This window comes from Rhinatrema bivittatum, chromosome 4, assembly GCF_901001135.1.
Source record: "Rhinatrema bivittatum chromosome 4, aRhiBiv1.1, whole genome shotgun sequence".
Lineage (NCBI taxonomy): Eukaryota > Metazoa > Chordata > Amphibia > Gymnophiona > Rhinatrematidae > Rhinatrema > Rhinatrema bivittatum.
Window position 1 is genome coordinate 73,334,986 of NC_042618.1, and position 18,027 is coordinate 73,353,012.

The 18,027-nt window shown below is 43.8% G+C and overlaps 1 protein-coding gene across 2 annotated transcripts in view; it reads left to right on the top strand.

Moving 5' to 3' along the window:
* Positions 1 to 18,027, top strand: part of TRIM9 (tripartite motif containing 9) — a 167,150-nt gene that overhangs the window by 63,995 nt on the left and 85,128 nt on the right. For both annotated transcript variants that reach the window (XM_029598341.1, XM_029598342.1), the window contains exons 2-3: positions 9,417 to 9,512; positions 12,140 to 12,262. In XM_029598341.1, coding sequence (XP_029454201.1) covers positions 9,417 to 9,512; positions 12,140 to 12,262 — 219 coding nt within the window. The remainder of the gene's footprint in view (positions 1 to 9,416; positions 9,513 to 12,139; positions 12,263 to 18,027) is intronic.

Consider the following 18,027-nt stretch of genomic DNA (forward strand, 5'->3'; position numbering starts at 1 on the left):
ACATTCTGCTGCCTTCCCATCCCAAGGCTTGAGGATATCACCTCTGCTATGACAGCTGGTGCGTGTGATGACTAGGGACGTTGATGTCTTCACTCTTACCACTGCTCTCAGAATACCTTCATTATTATCCCCCTGCCCCCCCCTTTCATTCCATTTGCCTGCTTTAAAATAATGACACCTTTTTCTTAATTCTCAAAACTGACCTTTTATTGAGTGGATGAAATAGCCACAGCCTTCACAATTAAAACATAACTTTTGTAAACATAAACAATCTAGTGCCAAATAGAAACAAACTTATAGAGCAAAGCTACCCTAGGTCCCACCAACACCTCCTAGCAATTCCCAGCTGCTGATGATACCCGGGTGAGGTGGTTGCCGTTCAACCTTCCGTGCTGTGAACATTGTATACCAATTGCATCCCGCTCTGTGAATGCTGCCCGAACGAGCCCATGGCGACCGCCGCTCCATGCAGCGAGCCACTACCTCACCTACCCTTGGCCGCCCTTGCACAGGCCTGGAAAAGTGACCTCAAGGCTGACACACCATCAAATATTTGACCAGGCCTCCTGTAGGCCTCGCCAGACCAACCCTACTTGGTCTTGGGGTCATCTTTTTCACACCAGGCCTCCTTTATACGGCCTATTTCTCAGCCCACCCCCCCTTCTCATCAATGGTCTGACCATCCTGCCAACCAATGGCACCACCTGACCCAAGCGTCCTGCCTTTTTACTGACATCTGGGGCCCCTGTACTGCCAATCTTCCTCTTATGTGCCAGCGAGGGCCTGCCATAGAAGGGATAAGTAACACTTTCGGCACATTTCAAAAGGAAAGTGCCCCTCTATCTGCTCTGTGAAACTTGATGCAAAGTCCACAGCTAAAAATTCCTCTCAGACTTTGCCCCAAAGCCACAGTCTGAAAATTGTCTTTTAAAGTTGTGGTCAGAAGCTATCTCTGTTATATTTTCTTTTCATTCCATGACATGAATATGCAGGACTTCCATTCTATTGTTAATTATGGCAGTTTAAATTGAAAGCCAAAGTGTTTGTCTTGGGGAAATTATTTCTGTGTCCTTCGATTTATCCCTTAAGAGCTTGGAAGCCCCAGCAAAAGGGAGGCCTCTTAACGTCTCATACATTTCCTCAACTTTGTGGGCCCAATATCCAAAGATTTCTGGTTATCTAAGTTATCCGGATATTACTTTATCCGGATAACCGAGAAGGGATATTCAGCAGCACAGCTATTCTACTAGATATTTATTTATTTATTTATTTAGGTGTTTTATATACCGTCGTTCCAGAGTAAGATCACAACGATTTACAAAATCATCCTTCATATTCTTGTTTAACAATCACATTCTGAGCCAGTATTCATAATCTAGGTCAAAACCACAGCAGATATATGTTCTTATTCATTTTCGTACGTATTCTTGGTCAACATGACAGTAGATTTTTAGTCTTCATATTCGTTCATTTTCCTTATCTGCATTACAGCAAGTACAGATTCTAATTCAGCTACCTATACACTTTACATCAGGCATTACTTAACTGCTCATTTCACTAGCATTGTCTCTTGTATTGATGTTGAGGTTTTCAGTATATTTGTATTTTATGTTAAATCGTAAGCTTTTCTAAAGAGCCGTGTTTTCAGTTCACACTTGAAATTCTTTTTTTCAGTTATCTCACGTAATGACTCCGGAAGGGAGTCCTACAACTTAGGGCCTGCTATGGAAAACATTCAGCCCCTTATTTGTGTTAGATATGTATTTGAAGTAGAAGGCACAGTTAGAAGTCTTTTGTTTTGTGATCTTAGGGTTCTCTGTGGTATTGAAGTGTTATTCCCAATAAGCATGGGTCAGTATTGTTGATATTGAAAATTAGGGTTAATACTTTGTAGTGAATTCTGGATTGTACAGGAAGCCAGGGTATATCTGGATAAGCTCTAGTTATCTGGATAAGTTTTGTCTGGATGATTTTAGATCTGCTATTGAGCAGGTCTAACTTATTTGGTTAACTTAACCGGATAAGGCTGAATATAGGCACTTGTCCGGTCAAGATAACCGGATAAGTAGCACCGCCCTGATTCACCCATTCCCTGCCCATTGACTATGCGGTTATCTACTTAGCTGGATAGCTGCTAAATCCTACTTATTCAGCTAAGTAGCGTTTCAGAATTGGGCCCACGTGTCTTGTACTAAAAGCTTAAATACCATTATCTTGGTTTTAATCATGATATTCAAATGAGTTCCTATTAGACTGCTTATTGAAGTAATTTATAAGTAGCTGTATTCTGTTCAATTAATTTTGCTCTGCTTTTTTATCTTCTCTTGGAAAGTATTGTATTGACCTTGATGTGCATAGATCAGGATATCCACAATACATATGCATGAGGTATATTTCCATACAGTGAAGGCAGAAAAATATATTTCATTCATATTCATTGTAGATATTCTGAAAACCTGATCCGTTTGTGGCATTCGGGCTGGCGTTGCCTCCCCCTGATCTTTGTGATCTTGAAGTTGAATCAGTTTGTTCTGCCTCAAGGTAACTATATCTCTTAACTTCCTCCTTAGACTGGATAGATAATTTTCCCTTCGATAAGCAGGTTGGATTAGCCATTACACGTAGGTGATGTTATCTGGTGGCACTGAACGGACTCATCTCTCCTAGCTAGTAGAGCTTTGAGCTCTCATGAGCATATGCGGGAGCTTTTGCATGAACCGCCTTTGTCATTTTCTGTCGAGCATCTCTGCACACATGTAGTCTCTTTCTCCTTATCAAAAACGTTTCTTATCTTTTAATACTTCAACTTTTTTTTTTTTTTTTTACTACTTTTGTTGTCTCACAGCCTCAGTAGTCCCACAACACTTTTCAGTGCTACCAAAAAAAAATGAGAAAAGAGGACTCAAAACTAAGATCGAGATGTCTGTCAAGAAGGACACTTTGAGCGGGTTCAAAAGCTGCTCTGTGGTAAGATCATGTCCATCACCAATGGCCATGAGCTCTGTTACATCTTTCTGGGACCAGAATATGATCAGGCCAATTGCTGTGCCTGCAGGAGAATGTCTCCAGGGACATTGGATAGAGGAGCTGCTTAAGTCCCTTAGGACAGGCATGGATAATTCTGGTCCTCGAGGACCGCAAACATGTTGACTTTTCAGGATGTCCCTAATGAATATGCATGTAGAGAACTGCATGCATACTGCCTCAGTCATATGCAAATCACTCTCATGCATATTCATTAGGGATATTCTGAAAACCTGATGAGTTTGCATCCCTCGAGGTCCAGAACTGCAATCCCTACCTTAGGAGCCACAGCCACTCCTTCACTCATAGTGCAGCATCGTCTTCCTACATGGGTAAGGGAATGAGCAGGAACTATTCCCACCCCCCTAACTGGTGCATCAGGTCAAAACCTCATTGTCAAAAAACGGGAGCCAATCTGCATTTGCATCGAAAAAGCAGCACCAAAGAAACACAGGAGGCATGGAGATCAATCTGTGTACATGATGCACTGATGCATCGTAAACCTTCCTCGAAGCACCATGCATAATCAGTGCTTTCACTGCTATAGCTGGTCTTGCTGATGTGAGTAGCACCTCCACCCTTGACATACCCAGTGCAGCCCTCTGAATCCAATGGTACCAGAGTTGCTTCAGAGCTCTTATACTCCATCTCATTTCTGCCAGCTGTCCCAATGCAGGCCCACTCAGCATTTCTTGTTGAATTTGCAGACCCTTGGGCCAAGGTGGAGTTGACACAACCTGTAGAGAGGAGCCCTGCAGGTCACCCGCTGTCGGCAGGTGGACCCGGATGAGGCAGAGGCCTAACTGGAGCTTTGTCTTTACCAGCCCACATTCCCTTCAAGTTGAGCTTTAGGTGCAAGTTGAGCTTTAGGTGCAGAGGCTTCCACCTAAGACCAGCAGGTCTTAGGTGGAAGCCTCTGCTGGTGGAGGAGAGATCCATCATGACCTTTGGGTTGGAGTGAATGTAGATCAGGCGAGCCTGGTAGCAGGCAGTAACCAATGGCAGGTGGCAATCAGATGTATCCAAGGACAGGCAGTGGTCAGTGACAGGCATCAGTCAAGAAAATCCAGAAGCCAGGCCAAGGTCAACACCGGGAATCCATCCAAAGGGAAGGAGAGATGGATAGGCAGGGCAGGAGGCTGAAGAGAACAGGCAGGAAGTGAGGAGACAAAGATAACTGAAGACAAGGACAAGGACCACAGAAACTAAAGATGAAGAACGCTGGAGCAACTTGCACTACTAAGTAGAGAAACCTGTTGCCGAGGCAAGGAAAAGGTGAACAGGAAAGCCTTATAGGCCTAGCAGAGTGAAGTCATTAAGGGACACCGTTGGGCCTTTCCCCACCAAGGGCCCTTTAAAAGGCATGACGTTAGGCACATGTGCTCCTTAGGAGCAGCCTGGGCGACTGGCGGTGGTGTCCTGCCACAGAGAACATCAGCAGCATCCTACTCCGATGAGGTGAGGTGTCCCATTGCTCTGAAGAGTAAAGAAGTTTGGTGGTGATGGGGAATGGTGTGTGAGGCTCGGCCCCAGGGGTTAGAGTGGCGGTTTGCGGGAGATGCCCATCCATCCATCCATCTCATCTCAATTGTGTTACATCTGCTTCAGTCTGGACTCTTTCCATTACCAGTACCAGGTGCTCCCCTTTGGCCTCTCGACAGCAACAAGAGTTTTCACCAAGTGCCTTGCAGTGGTAGCAGCTCATCTCAGACATCAGGATATTCAAATCTTCCTATAATGGACAATTGTTGCACTCTTAGGAGGCAGTGCTGACCCCTCTCCATGCCACAATGGAACTGCTTCAAAGATTGGGATACCTGGTGAATTTCAAGAAATCCCTATATAATGTCCTTCCAGATTCAACACTTCGACCGCTTCAACTTATCCAAAATTGTATTGCTCGACTCCTAACTGGCTCCAAACCTAAAGATCACATATCCCCAGTTTTGTTAAATCTTCACTATGAATCCACTATAAACTTTTAATTTTAAAATTCAATTTAATTCATAAACCATCAGCTATCTGGCTATGTACAACTCTTCATCTTTATCAACCCCCGGCGTTACTTACTAGACAGAAATCTCCTCGAGGTTCCAACAGTTAAAAATCGCGAGACTGGAAATGACCAGGAAACGTGCTTTTTCAGTGGCAGGTCCTCTACTTTGGAATTCCCTCCCAACCTCTCTTTGAACCATATCCAATCCAAAGGAATTCAAGAAAAAATTAAAAACATATTTTTGTTGCACCATTTTCAACTTAACTTATACCGACTAATAACACCATCTCATTTATGTCATTTTTTCTTCTGTTTCATGATGTGTTTACATGCTGGTTTTTGTTTGTTTTTTTTACTTATACTTTTATTTTTAATTTTAATTGTATTTTTATTACTGTTTGTCTTATGTTCTGTTTGTCTTATGTTCTCATTTTTGAATTATGTATGTGATACAACATATTCTAGAGTACTGCCAGCAGAATAAATACCCTTACAGATGTGTGGATTCTGTTACATATCTTGGGTGATTGACTATTTATTTTGTTTATATGAGATTGGTTATTTTTGTTTTTGTGAAATACATGTAATTTGTGTGGTATTGTATTTATTATTTTTATGTTTTCATTATGTATGTTAATGTTGTAAATCGCCTAGGCCTCTCTGGTAGGCGATCAATAAATTTTAATAAATGAAATGAAATGAAATCTAATTTCTAAACTGCTTAGTCTTTATGTATAAGCGGTATATGAAACTATTTTAAAAAATAAATAAATAAATAGACCCCATGCAGAGGATACATTTCACTGGGACATAGATAGACATTCTGCAGGAGAGACCTTTCTACCACCGGACAGAGCTTCCATGCTGGTGGCTATTATACATGCTTCTGTCCTCAGCATGAAGTTCTTTTGGTGGTCTTGGGCCACATGGCAGCGACAGTGCATGTGGTTCCCCTGACACATTTCCACATGTGGCACCTGCAAGTGGGGTCTGCACCACCAGGGGGACCAGCTCCTACAGCCCCTGTTCTCAGTTAGTATCTCTGCGGACATGGCCAAAGACCGCAAATCCTTCAGCAAGGAGTTTCGTGCCACACCCTGCTGCCCCAGATCACTCAGACGACACCCCCCCACTCCAGAACGGGTTGGGGTGCCATACAGGCTCTCTTTGGTTCCAGGGCAAGTAGTCTCCCACAGAGAGCAACCTGCAAAAAAATCTACTAGAGCTGAGGGTGGTGAGATACCCGCTTGTGACCATCCAACACACTCTCTGGGGATGGAATCGAACAGGCAATCAAATGGCTGTGTTCTCTTTCAACAAATGGGGGCACGGAGCCATGTATTTATTTATAAGTATTTATATCCTGCACCCTCCAATGTTCGGGGCGAGTTACAGAGGAACATATTTGTTAGACCACTGTTGTATGTATGTATGTGTGTATATATATATATATATATATATATATATATATATATATATATATATATATATATACTGTGTGTGTGTATATGCAGTACACAGGAAAGCCAGTCTTTTAATAATAGTAATCGTACATTACACTAAAAAAAGAAATGGATTGCCTTGATGTGTCCAGCTTTTAATAGAGCTGTTTCTGAAATTAGGTTTGAAATGCAGCAATCAGAGATGTAACATTAGCATACATGCCAGAGGCAGTAAGGTCATTTTTCTGCACCATTAAATTCCTGCCATGGTGACTCGTCTGCTTGGTATCAGTTCTATTTTTTCTTTTTTTTTAAATTTTATCCTTGTCTTTTCCACTACTACGCTTTGACCTTGGCTTGTCTTGGTGTAGTGATCATACTGCAGTTCTTCAGTTACAGGAAGGGGGATCCAGAGAAAAGGGGTAAGGAGTGCAAGATCACACAAAAAAATTGTCACATTGAGAATTAAGAACTAATCACAAGCCATGTAAAGCATACCCCCAGTAAAGGACAGATTTAATGACATGAAAATGCTGGCTTGAGAGCTGCATAGTTAATTTCTCATTGTCTCCTGAGAGGTTTCAAAGGGAATGTCTGCTCAGGTTGTCACACTGACAATTAATTGCAACCAAATATGGCACTAATTCCTCTTATGCCTTGCTTGAAACTTAGTTAAGGAATTCTAGTGTGGGCCAAAGATATCATGGCTGGCCTTAGACGTGTATTCCAAGAAAGCAAATAGAATGCTAGGCATTATTAGGAATAAAACAGAGAATATCATAATACTTCTGTAGTGCTCCATGGTGCGACCTCATCTTCAGTATTGTGTGCAGTTCTGGTCACCACATCTCAAAAAAGATATAGCAGAATTAGAAAAAGAAAACAAAATAATGGGAGATGAAATGAGAATATAAGTGAAACATAGCACATGGAGAAAAATGCTCACTCGATTTATTTTATCCACCTGTGAATGATTAGGAGGAAAAAGACCTCAGTGCAGAACATTTAAACTTAACATGAGAGTACTGCAGTGTCTATCATAGGTCAAAAAACCTCCTTTCAAACTTAAGTGAATGCATTTTCAAAATTCTCCATTCCATGTGTATACGTTTCAAATACTGATTATACAAAAATACTTAGCAAAGGATTGTATATCAAACATTCAGCTGTGCTGAAATTAGGACAAAGCCAACTCTGTCAGTATTGCTCCGTGTACAAATGTTTCAGGGCATTTTCATTCGTAAACATGTCTGTATCAATGAGGTTAGGGCTCTTCAGCTTGGAGGGGAGACATGATAGTGGTCTATAAAATGAGTGAAGTGTAATGGATAAATGCGAATTGGTTGTTTACTCTTTCAAAAAGTACAAAAGTACAAAATAGGGGACATGCAATGAAGTTACTAGGTAATATATCTAAGACAAATGAGAAAATATTTTTTTACTCAGTTGATAGTTAAGCTCTGGAATTTGTTGCCGGAAGATGTGGTAAAAGCTGTTAGAGTAGCTGGGTTTAAAAAAGGTTTTGACAAGTTCCTGGAAGAAAAATCCATAAGCTATTATTAAGGTAGATGTGGGGAAATCCAGTGCTTATCCTTGGGATAAGCAGCATGGACTCTTTCAACCTTTTGGGGTCCTGTCAAGTACTTGTGACTTGGATTGACCACTGTTGAAAACAGGATACTGGGTTTGATGGACCTTTGGTCTGACCCAGTATGACAAATCTTATCTTCTAATTATATAATAGTCTGGGCCTCTTGATTCTACATAAGAACATAAGAAATGCCATGCTGGTCACGCCAAGGTCCATGAAGCATAGCTTTCTGTCTCCGTCAGTGCCCAAGCCAGGTCACAAGAACGTGGCAGATCCCATAAAGTAGATCTAATCCCAGGGGTAGCAATAGGTTTCTTTAATATACCTGGCTAATAATGTGTTACAGACTTTTCCTCCATGAACTTGTCCAAACCATATTTGAACTTTGCTGTGCTAGTCTTTGTTCATGCCCTCTGGCGACAGAGTCCACAACTTGTTTATGTGCTGAGTGAGAAAATTCTTTCTGCAGTTTGTTTTGAATCTTCTGATTGTTAGTTTCATGGAGGTTAATATTCAAAATGCACTTGGTGCTATTTAGCTGGATAAGTGTGAGGAAACTTCCAAAAAAAAAATAAAAGGGGGGAAGTATGGGAGAAAACGAATGTAAATAGGAGAGGAAGAAGGGCAGGAGCTGAAGTTCACAGTTCAATGACAAATTCAACAATGAGATATAAAAATAAGTAGTCGCTGTGATTAGGATTATCCATTTGTGACTGAACTGTGTAACTTGATAGTGAAGTTTACAAGTAGATCACAGTGGAAAATATCGAAGTCACAGATTGTGGCTCATTCTTTTGGATACAGGAGACGTCTTGGGTAATAGAATTAGACATCGTTCTATCAAAAGACCTACAGATATGTGTCTATTTCTGAATAAAGTTCTCATTAACTGGGAAATTTGCAGTCTACCTCATCTGGGGATTTTTTATGTCAAAATAGACTTCAGACAGAATTTTTCTAAAAGCCTTGGTTAAATAAATCAAAGAATGGAATGGAAGTCATCGAGTTCTGTTCCAGATGCTCTGTTGACCATCATGCCTGTGAGTGAGAGTCAGGTGCTTTATTCTGGTCTAGAGCCTGGTAAAATGAATGTGGAATGCGTTAATGTCTGGGCAACTGGTGTTAAGATACAACGATGCAATCGCACCACCAAAATACTCGTTCTTCTTAACGAGTGGGACCAGCTCCATACATTCTCTGCTCAATGAAAGATACTGTCCAATGTGTTTACAAGCTTCCCTCTGTCCTGAGGTCCATTTTCAACTCCTGACCCCTGAGTGATTCCAGTGGAGATCTGGGAACGAGCGCTGATTTCTGCTGTGGGCTGCCTAAGTCGCTGATCCAGTGTGTGTTCTTTTTACAGAGCCAGCTGTCCCAGGCGCTGAATGGACTGTCCGACAGAGCCAAGGAAGCCAAAGAGTTCCTGGTGCAGCTTCGAAACATGGTCCAGCAAATCCAGGTACATGTTCCACCTGAGAAAGGAAATGCAAAGGAAAAGGTTAATACGTGATTTGCGATACTTTTTTCTTGAGGACTTGGATCATGATGCATTCGCTTTTTTTTGTAATCTGTCAGCACTCAGCCCATGCCCTCTGTCTCCCTTTCCATCATCCATCATTTATGCATGTGGGGGTGAAGGGGCAGGAAATACCTTGGGAGCTGGCATGGGCATGTCCATGTGAATCCAGCAGACGTAGAGGCGTTCTCCCTTCAGGGAGATTCGGCATGACACACGGCCTGTATTGGCTTAGAATAGAATGGAATGCGAAACCAAGTCTAGGTTTAAACCCACCCTTCCCCCAAATACCAACAGGTCTGTTTATATTTCCCCCCTTCTTAGTAGGTTTTGATAACTTTTAATGGATCAACAAAAAAAAAAAAAAAAAAAGATGAGCTTTCAAGAACACATAAGAACATAAGAAATTGCCATGCTGGGTCAGACCAAGGGTTCATCAAGCCCAGCATCCTGTTTCCAACAGAGACCAAACCAGGCCACAAGAGCCTGGCAATTACCCAAACACCAAGAAGATCTCATGCTACTGATGCAATTAATAGCAGTGGCTGTTCCCTAAGTAAACTTGATTAATAGCCGTTAATGGACTTCTCCTCCAAGAACTTATCCAAATCTTTTTTAAACCCGGCTACCCTAACTGCACTAACCACATCCTCTGGCAACAAATTCCAGAGCTTTATTGTGCGTTCTGTGAGATCTCAGAAGCTCATGACCTGCCTCATCTTTTGGGTTGGTCCTTGAAAGGGTTCTGCCACTTACTAGTGCTCCAGGGAGGTCCATATTCAGATGCCATTTGGTCGGATAACTTAATATTTATCCGCATAATGGCTTACCCAGGTATATGCAGTGCTTATCTGGCTAAATTCTAGCCAAGTATCTAGTTACCTGCCTAGAATTTAGCCAGAGAAGTCGGGGGCTTTCCGGGGGTAGGCAGAAGGCGTTCCGGGGCGAGCGGAGCTAGCTGCATAAGTTAATCGGCTATATCTGATATTCGGAGTTAGCCGGTTAATTTATGCTGCTAACTCTGGTCAGGCCATAGGGCTATCCTAAAATGAGCCTGTTATACGTAACCGGCTAACTTAAAGATAGCCGGGTGTATTCAGCAGCAGCGCGACCGCACCGCTGAACATACTCTGCTAGTTATCCGGCTCTGGTAATCTGCCTAGCTAGCCAAGCCACTCAGCGACTAGATATTGCCCCCCAGTGTTCTTAAGGGCCAGTTCAGCTCCTAGCACCTTTCTTGAATAAATTCCTTTGGATGTTTCTGTGAGGATTTGACTGTGCTTGGGGAGCTGTGGCACTTTTTTTTTTTTTTTTTTTTACCACAAGTCGCTTCTTGCTTGCCCATCCACTCTGTAATCTGGCTTGTCGGGCATTTCTCTTAGACGGCCCATCACACCTAGATTCTCTCTTCACTAATGCGGCCTTAAAATTTCCTAATAGGTTTTAAAATGTTTAATTCGCTATAACCAAAATCGTTGATGTTGTGCAGAAGGCCGAGGTACTCGTACGGGTTGTTGCGATGTGGGATGCTGCAGCAAGAGTCAGATCCTCACTCACACGTCTGTGAAAAACTTAAGACGTGGCTACAAGTAAATCCCATGGTTGTTTTTGTTTCAGCCCTCTCGGCTGCATCCAGGTAAACCATGGTGTATTCTGGCTAGCTCACACCTCTGTCCATTCTGTAGCTATAGCCACATTAAATAATTCTCTGACATTGGCAATCTGGGTTTATGTCTTTCCACTAAATGTACAGCTTTTCATTGGCAAAATGTTTATACAGATTTTCCCTGGCTTTCTGCCCCCTAGTGGAAGTGTGCTTGGCCTTCTAAATGACTAGAACTGAGCTTCCCAGTTTGTGCCCGGTTGAGATCGTCTATGCTGTGGACGTCCTGTAGCCTGTGCGGTTCTGTTGAGTCCACAGTGTGTCAAGCAGCAGAAAACATAGTCAGTGCTGAGATTTTCAAAGCTTGCAGCAAGGAAGTAATTGGTTGCTCATTACAGGTGGCATAAGGGCTAGCTAGGACTTTAGTGCAGGTGCCAAAAGGTAGCGCGGCATCAGCCCAGAGAAACTATAGTCATACTCTGTCAAATAATGCAGTATAGAAAAGATTTGGGGGATAACTTTTCTTAGCCCTTTGGGCCAGTTGTGGGAATTGCATGGGGGTCGTCATCAACATTCACCAAGGCAACCCATTGTGCTGTGGCTCACTCACACCCACTCTGATTAGGTCACAGATGCTGGTTGTAGTAAAAAAAAAAAAAAAAAAAGAGAGAGGTCATGGATGCATGCAATGGTAAACAGTAGAGCTGAGCCCCAAAACAGCCCTGTGCGACATCTTTGTAGATTACATTTGAATGTTGCTTCCCATGTAATAGCAGATCTGTCCTGTTTTCTGCTAGGTTTTTGGTGTAAATGAGACCATTCCATGCGTTCAGAGGTTGTCAGAATTTGCTTTTCATGCTGCTAGCAAACTTGGATTGCCAGGCATCCTGTTTCTGGCCACGTGATCAGGCTTAAGAAATGGACTGCCACTGTCACTGCCGATGTGAGATGTGCTTTTGTTAAACAGGAGAACAGCGTGGAGTTTGAGGCCTGCCTGGTGGCTCAGTGCGATGCCCTCATTGATGCTCTGAACAGAAGAAAAGTACAGCTGCTTGCCCGAGTGAACAAGGAGCATGAGCACAAACTGAAGGTCAGTAAGGCAATGGGATCCGTGGCTAGTTGGGGGAAGGGGAGAGCTGATTGAACAATTCCCTAAGCAGAATAAGTCACACAGTGGGACAAGGCCTGTTGGCTCGGTGGCAGTGCAGTGCATTGCAGTGCATTGCAGTGCATTGCAGTGCATTGCATTGCAGTGCATTGCAGTGCATTGCATTGCATTGCATTGCCATACAGAAGGCCCTCAGTTCAATCCCCGAGTTGAGTCTTCTATTGCCTGGGTCAGCTGGGGGCTGGGATACTGCAGAGGCAGGTTCACAGCCCCTCTCCCCCCCCCCCTCCCCTGCCTCTGAGAGGGTGAGTTGTGGTCATTTCTTAAGTGTGACTCTTAATGAATAATCAGGGCCCGTGATTGTAGGGTTCCAGAAGGCGCTCTGGTGCATGGCCCCCGGCTCAGGATCATCGCTGCAATGGCCAAACTAGGTACACTTGGAGGGGAATTTAAAATAGGGAAGAATCCCCGGGTAAATTGCTAATGAAGGTTCCTGGCACCAGATCCCAGCCTGGTGCCAGTGGAGCTGGAGGCCCAAAGGAGCAGGAGGAAAACAATGGGTAAAAAAAAAGAGGTGGATCAATGTATGGCCGGCCTCTTCTTTAGATCTTTGCAGCCAAGGGGAATCTGATGAGACAGGGGATAATGAGTGATGAGCACGTGTCCTGCTGGTACAATGCACACAGGGAAAGAATGCATTCAGTAAAAGAAAATCCTGCAACTGGTATTGTCACAGCCTGGCAACCTTCTTTTATGGTGGATTTTTTGCTGCTTTCTGTACAGCGCCACTCGTTCTCCCCTTTCACGTCCGCTCACACTCTCCTGCTTGCATTCTTTCTTGATCAAAGCAGACAGAGAATTCAGTATCTGCTTATGTTTTCAGCGCTCGCTCCTCACAACGAGGAAACCCGGGTGAAGGTCACCTGAATTCCAGTCTGCCAACCGTGGGGCCTATGCAATGAGACGCACGTTGCAAACTGACGCTCGTATTGGGCGCCTGTTTTACTAACCCGCACGCAGCCACATCCCCCGGGCGCCCGACGCAGTAGTTAAATGAGGGGCTGCGTAAAAAAAAGATGTGCTAGGAGAGGATTTTGGGTCTCTAGCGCTCAACTGCATCAGACACCCACAATTGCAATGGGCGTTCAATACAAGCGCTCGTTTTTATCCCCACTTCTGGCTGATTTTCCTAAGGTCGCTGAAGACGCCCATAGCTAAGCGCCCCTTGCATCGGGCGTCTAAATTTTGCATCCAGAATAATTTTTTTTTTTTTAAATCAAGCCAATATGCATTTATTTTTCAACACCGCAAGCAGTAAATTTATTTCTCATGAGTCCTTGAATTAAAGATTGACTTTACAAAACCTCCAGGGCTGGAGTTAAGTTTTCCCCGTGCGGTGGGCACCCAGCGATTTTCTGCATTTGGGGGGATAATGACTACGAGCCTCATCTCTATGGAACGTACGTGTGCTGGGCGCTATCGGCCAGGCTTTTGTTTGGGTGCATGTTTTGGACGCACTGTCCTCCTTATTGCATGGGGTGCTAGTCTAGCGCCTCCAACCGTGTGTAAACCTGTGCGCTAGGCTGAGCATCGGCCCCTGTGACTGTCCAGCCAGTGTGAAGTAACTGGGTTTAGTCCTGTGCTGGTTCAGTGCTAACCCTCCTCCCCACCACCCCACCCCTGAAAGGGATGTTTGCTTGGTCATGGGATGGGCTTTATTTCATTAGGAAATGTTCTTTTATTTGAACCTGGGAGGACAAATTTTGGCAAAAATCGAAGACTGCACTCAGAAAACATGATTTGACCGATTTTTCGAGGTGAGGGGGTGGGCACAGTTTTCAAAAGCCATTTACCCTGGTGAAAGAGAAGTGTCCGCCTTTGTGTGTGTGTGTGTGTATGTCTCTGTGTGTGTGTGTGTGTATGTTTCTGTGTGTGTATGTTTCTGTGTGTGTATGTCTGTGTATGTGTGTGTGTATGTGTGTATGTGTGTGTGTGTGTGTGTGTATGGGTGTGTATGTGTATGTGTGTGTGTGTGTGCGCTCGCCCACACTTTTATCCCCTCTGGGCGGAGGCGATCCCGGGGACGTGTCTGTCAGGGGAGCAAAGAAAATGCATAGAGATCGTACTTTCAAATCAAGGTGTGTTGTTTTTCCCATGGGCAAAAAAAAATGACCCCCACATGTAAAGCAGGTGCAGCCGTCGATGGGTCCTCCTGTACCTGCGACGGTTATTCAGCGTGAGAGCCTGCGCCTGGCTTCAGCCTGACAATCTTAGGCAGAGGATATGCAGCAGGATCCCCCGACCTTGCTTTAAACTGCAGGCAGCAAAACAGTCAAAGTGACAGCATTTGGGAGCGGTACATTTTTTTAAATGTAAGACCTACCACCTGTTGCTTAAAAGCTGGATTCTTGCTGTCATATTTTAGAACGGAAGGAGCCCAGCCGCACGCAGTTGTCAGAGCTCTCGGTGTATCGCTCAGCCTTTCGCAGCTGGCCGGCAGGAAGAGCTCGGCGCTGCTCCATCCCCGAGCCCAGATTGGAATGCGGTCGCTGTTTTAAGTTTTGGCCTTGCTGGGGGGGGGGGGGTCTCAGATGCTAACATAAGCTCCATCAGAGGAAGATAAAGCAGCACTGTTAAGAGCGGCGCGAATCTGGTGATAATAAAGCTGTCCTATCAAAGGAAAGATGAGAGCCCGTGGTGGCATTGTGAGGCTGTGATAAAGCCACCATGTTTGCTGAGCATGTACCTTTCCCATGATAGGGCCATATTTCAAAAGGACGTTTCCTCATTCTGTTCCTATTGAAAAAAAAAAATCTGTATTGAATAGGTAGCCGTAGATTGTACCTGTGGGGCACACCAGATGCTGGGATGGGGCATGTCATTCGGTGTGTACTCTGGCATGATGCTATAGCATAATTCCTACACCTGCAGTTAAAACCTCTAACTATGAGAAGGAAAAACAATTTTAGATGAGCTCCTTTTGTTAGATGGGAGCACAGTGGGAACATTTTTTTTTTTGTCATCTGATTTCTGTTTCATCTAGCTCTGGGATGAAAAGCTGCTTTGTGTGGTGTGTTACGGCATTGCTAGCCAGCTGGGGGTGCTCTCACTCTGACCCACAACTTGTGCCTTTAACCTCACCCAAACAGCTTTTCCTAGCCCTGCTGGCTCCGTTCTGCAAAAAAAAAAAAAAATCATCTCAGGAGCTGTTTTAAAGGGCCAAAGGTTTGGCAATATTTAGTTTGCAGTATTTTTTCTCATGCTGCAGATATTCTGGCCAGCTCATGATGTATTAAATCAGAGGGAGGCAATTCCTATCCTGGAGGGCCACAGGCTGGTCTGGTTTTTTAGGATATCCACAATGAATATGCATGAGGTAGATTTGTATGCAGGGCCTTCCATTGTATGCAAACACATCTCATGCATATTCCATTGTATGCAAACGCATCTCATGCATATTCATAGTCCAAGACTGGCATTGCCTACCCCTGTTTTAGACTGTTCTTGGTGAGGGGGTGGGGGTCTGTGGTTAAAAGGGGGGGGGGCATTTTTTTTGGGTGGGGGAGAGAGAGAACCCTTTTCACATTTTTTGTTAAACTGAAGCCTGACATGAAAAGCTGGGAGGAAAGAAGAAATAGTTTCTTTCAGAATGATCAGAGGAAAAATTGATTTTTTCCTTGGAAAATAATGTGAAGAATTAGTAGCTGTATGCAACGGAGGCATTTTTCAGAGCAAGGCAAGTCTGTCCCTGAAGCCATTGATCGCTTTCTGATTCATCAACAAAATATTGCCTGTGAGCAGACATCTTTTTTTTTTTTTTTGGGGTCTGTTGGACGCTTGGGACACAGCTGTCTTTTCGTTCCCTTCACATGCCATGCAATACTCCAAAAAATTTAAACAAAACCTCAACCTTTTTTTGTGAAAATCACAAGAAAAACTTTCATGCTGGGGCATTTGGCTGCACTACGGGCAAAGTCAGTCAAGGCCCAACTGTTTGAAAGCACAAGTTTGTAAGATTATGCAGATGGCACAAGGGTCTCTTTGAAAGGAGCCTTCTGACCAGATTGTATCTAAGTTTATGGAGATCTTGCAGACGTTCCACAGGAGCTGGCACCGGGTGCGGGCACCGGGAGTCCCTGCCCTGGGAGACTTGTAACTGTGCAAAGGTCTCAGCTTTGTGAGAACTCGAGCTGGCTCACGCTGTTAATGTAGCGCAGGAGCCAGGATATGTTTTAGGTAAAGAATGGAAAGCTGTAAACCAAGAGGAACATACTCTTCCAAAAAGGCAGGCTGTTCTTGGCTTTCTGAGTGGCTTGGTGCATTGTAAGGTACCAAGACCTCCTCTTGTCTGTCTGTTTAAACACTTGGAAGAATTAAATCCCAGAATAATGAAAACACAAAGGCGGTTTTTGCAAAAAGCGTTTTTATTAGCGAAGAAATCGATATTGGATCATTGGATGGTAGCAGAGAGTCCATCTTTTGTCTATTGGAAGTTAAAAATGCACAGAATGGTGATTTTTTGAACAGACATCGTTAAAGCATTACACTCTTTTTATGGAGACCTGGCGGGCGTATCTCACATCTCTTAATGATAAAGCAAGGAATCTCATATTGGCTTTTCGGTGAAATGGGAACTGCTGACCCGATGTCCTTTTGCCAACTGTATGTGACCAACCAGTATACCATTATGGGACTTTAAATGCAGGATTTGTAAGCAATTCTATCTTATTTTAGTTTCTATTATTGATCCCAATGTACATGGAAGTAGGGGGGGGACGACGACTGGGGAGGTCTTTAAGGGAATATCAACTCATCACATGGTTGTTACAAGAATCTGTTCTAAATTGTTTCATAAAAAATAATAAATAAAAGTTTAAAAAAAAAACCAAAACCTTATAACCCACAAATCTGAAAATCTTGTTCTCAGCACTGTATAATGCCCATTCTGTCCGCCCAGTCTGATTTCATTTGGATTGGCGTTGGCCCCGGTTGCTCCCTTGTCTTCCTATTCTTATCCCCAGGCTTTCTTGAAGTCTGCTAACCACCGAGGGGTTATTCATGCATTCAGCACTCTTTGTGAAGAAATATTTTCTAATGTTATTCTTTGAAGCCTCATACTGTGACCTCTTGTTCTAGAATTTCTTTTCCTTTGCGCTTGTGTATTATCGATATCTTTGAGCTATTTAGGAAAAATCTGTTTGAGTGCAAAAGACTACAATGTTATGTTACATCACTACCAAGAAGTGACATTTCAAGATCCAGTGCATTCAGATACACGAACCTCAAATTACACCTTGCAAAATTCTGGTGTCTGACATTATTGTCTCAACTCTTTTAACACCCCCTACCCCCAACGTCTTTGAGGTATTTAACACATCTCACTGTCTCCCCTGCAGTGGCATATGGAGGCGGGCGAGGTGAGTGACGCCACCAATAATTAATGCTCCCGCTGCTCTGGGTGTGTGCACTTACCTGGGAAGTCTCATCCCTTTCCTCCTGCAGGTTGCCTGGGAGGGGGCAGAAACAGGAGGGGAGAGGGCTGGATTAGAGAGCAAAATAGCTCCTCCTTTCTTTATTCTGCCCTGTCTACTCCAAACTCTTCCCCCACCCCCAGCAGCGAAGAGGAGGGGAGGGGAGAGCAACAGGAAGAGAGGGGCTAAATTAGGGAGGAGAGTGCTTCTTCTTACCTGCTCAGGCTGTTCCAGCCTCAGTCCTGTTATCTCCTCTCCTGTATCCTGCCTGCTGCC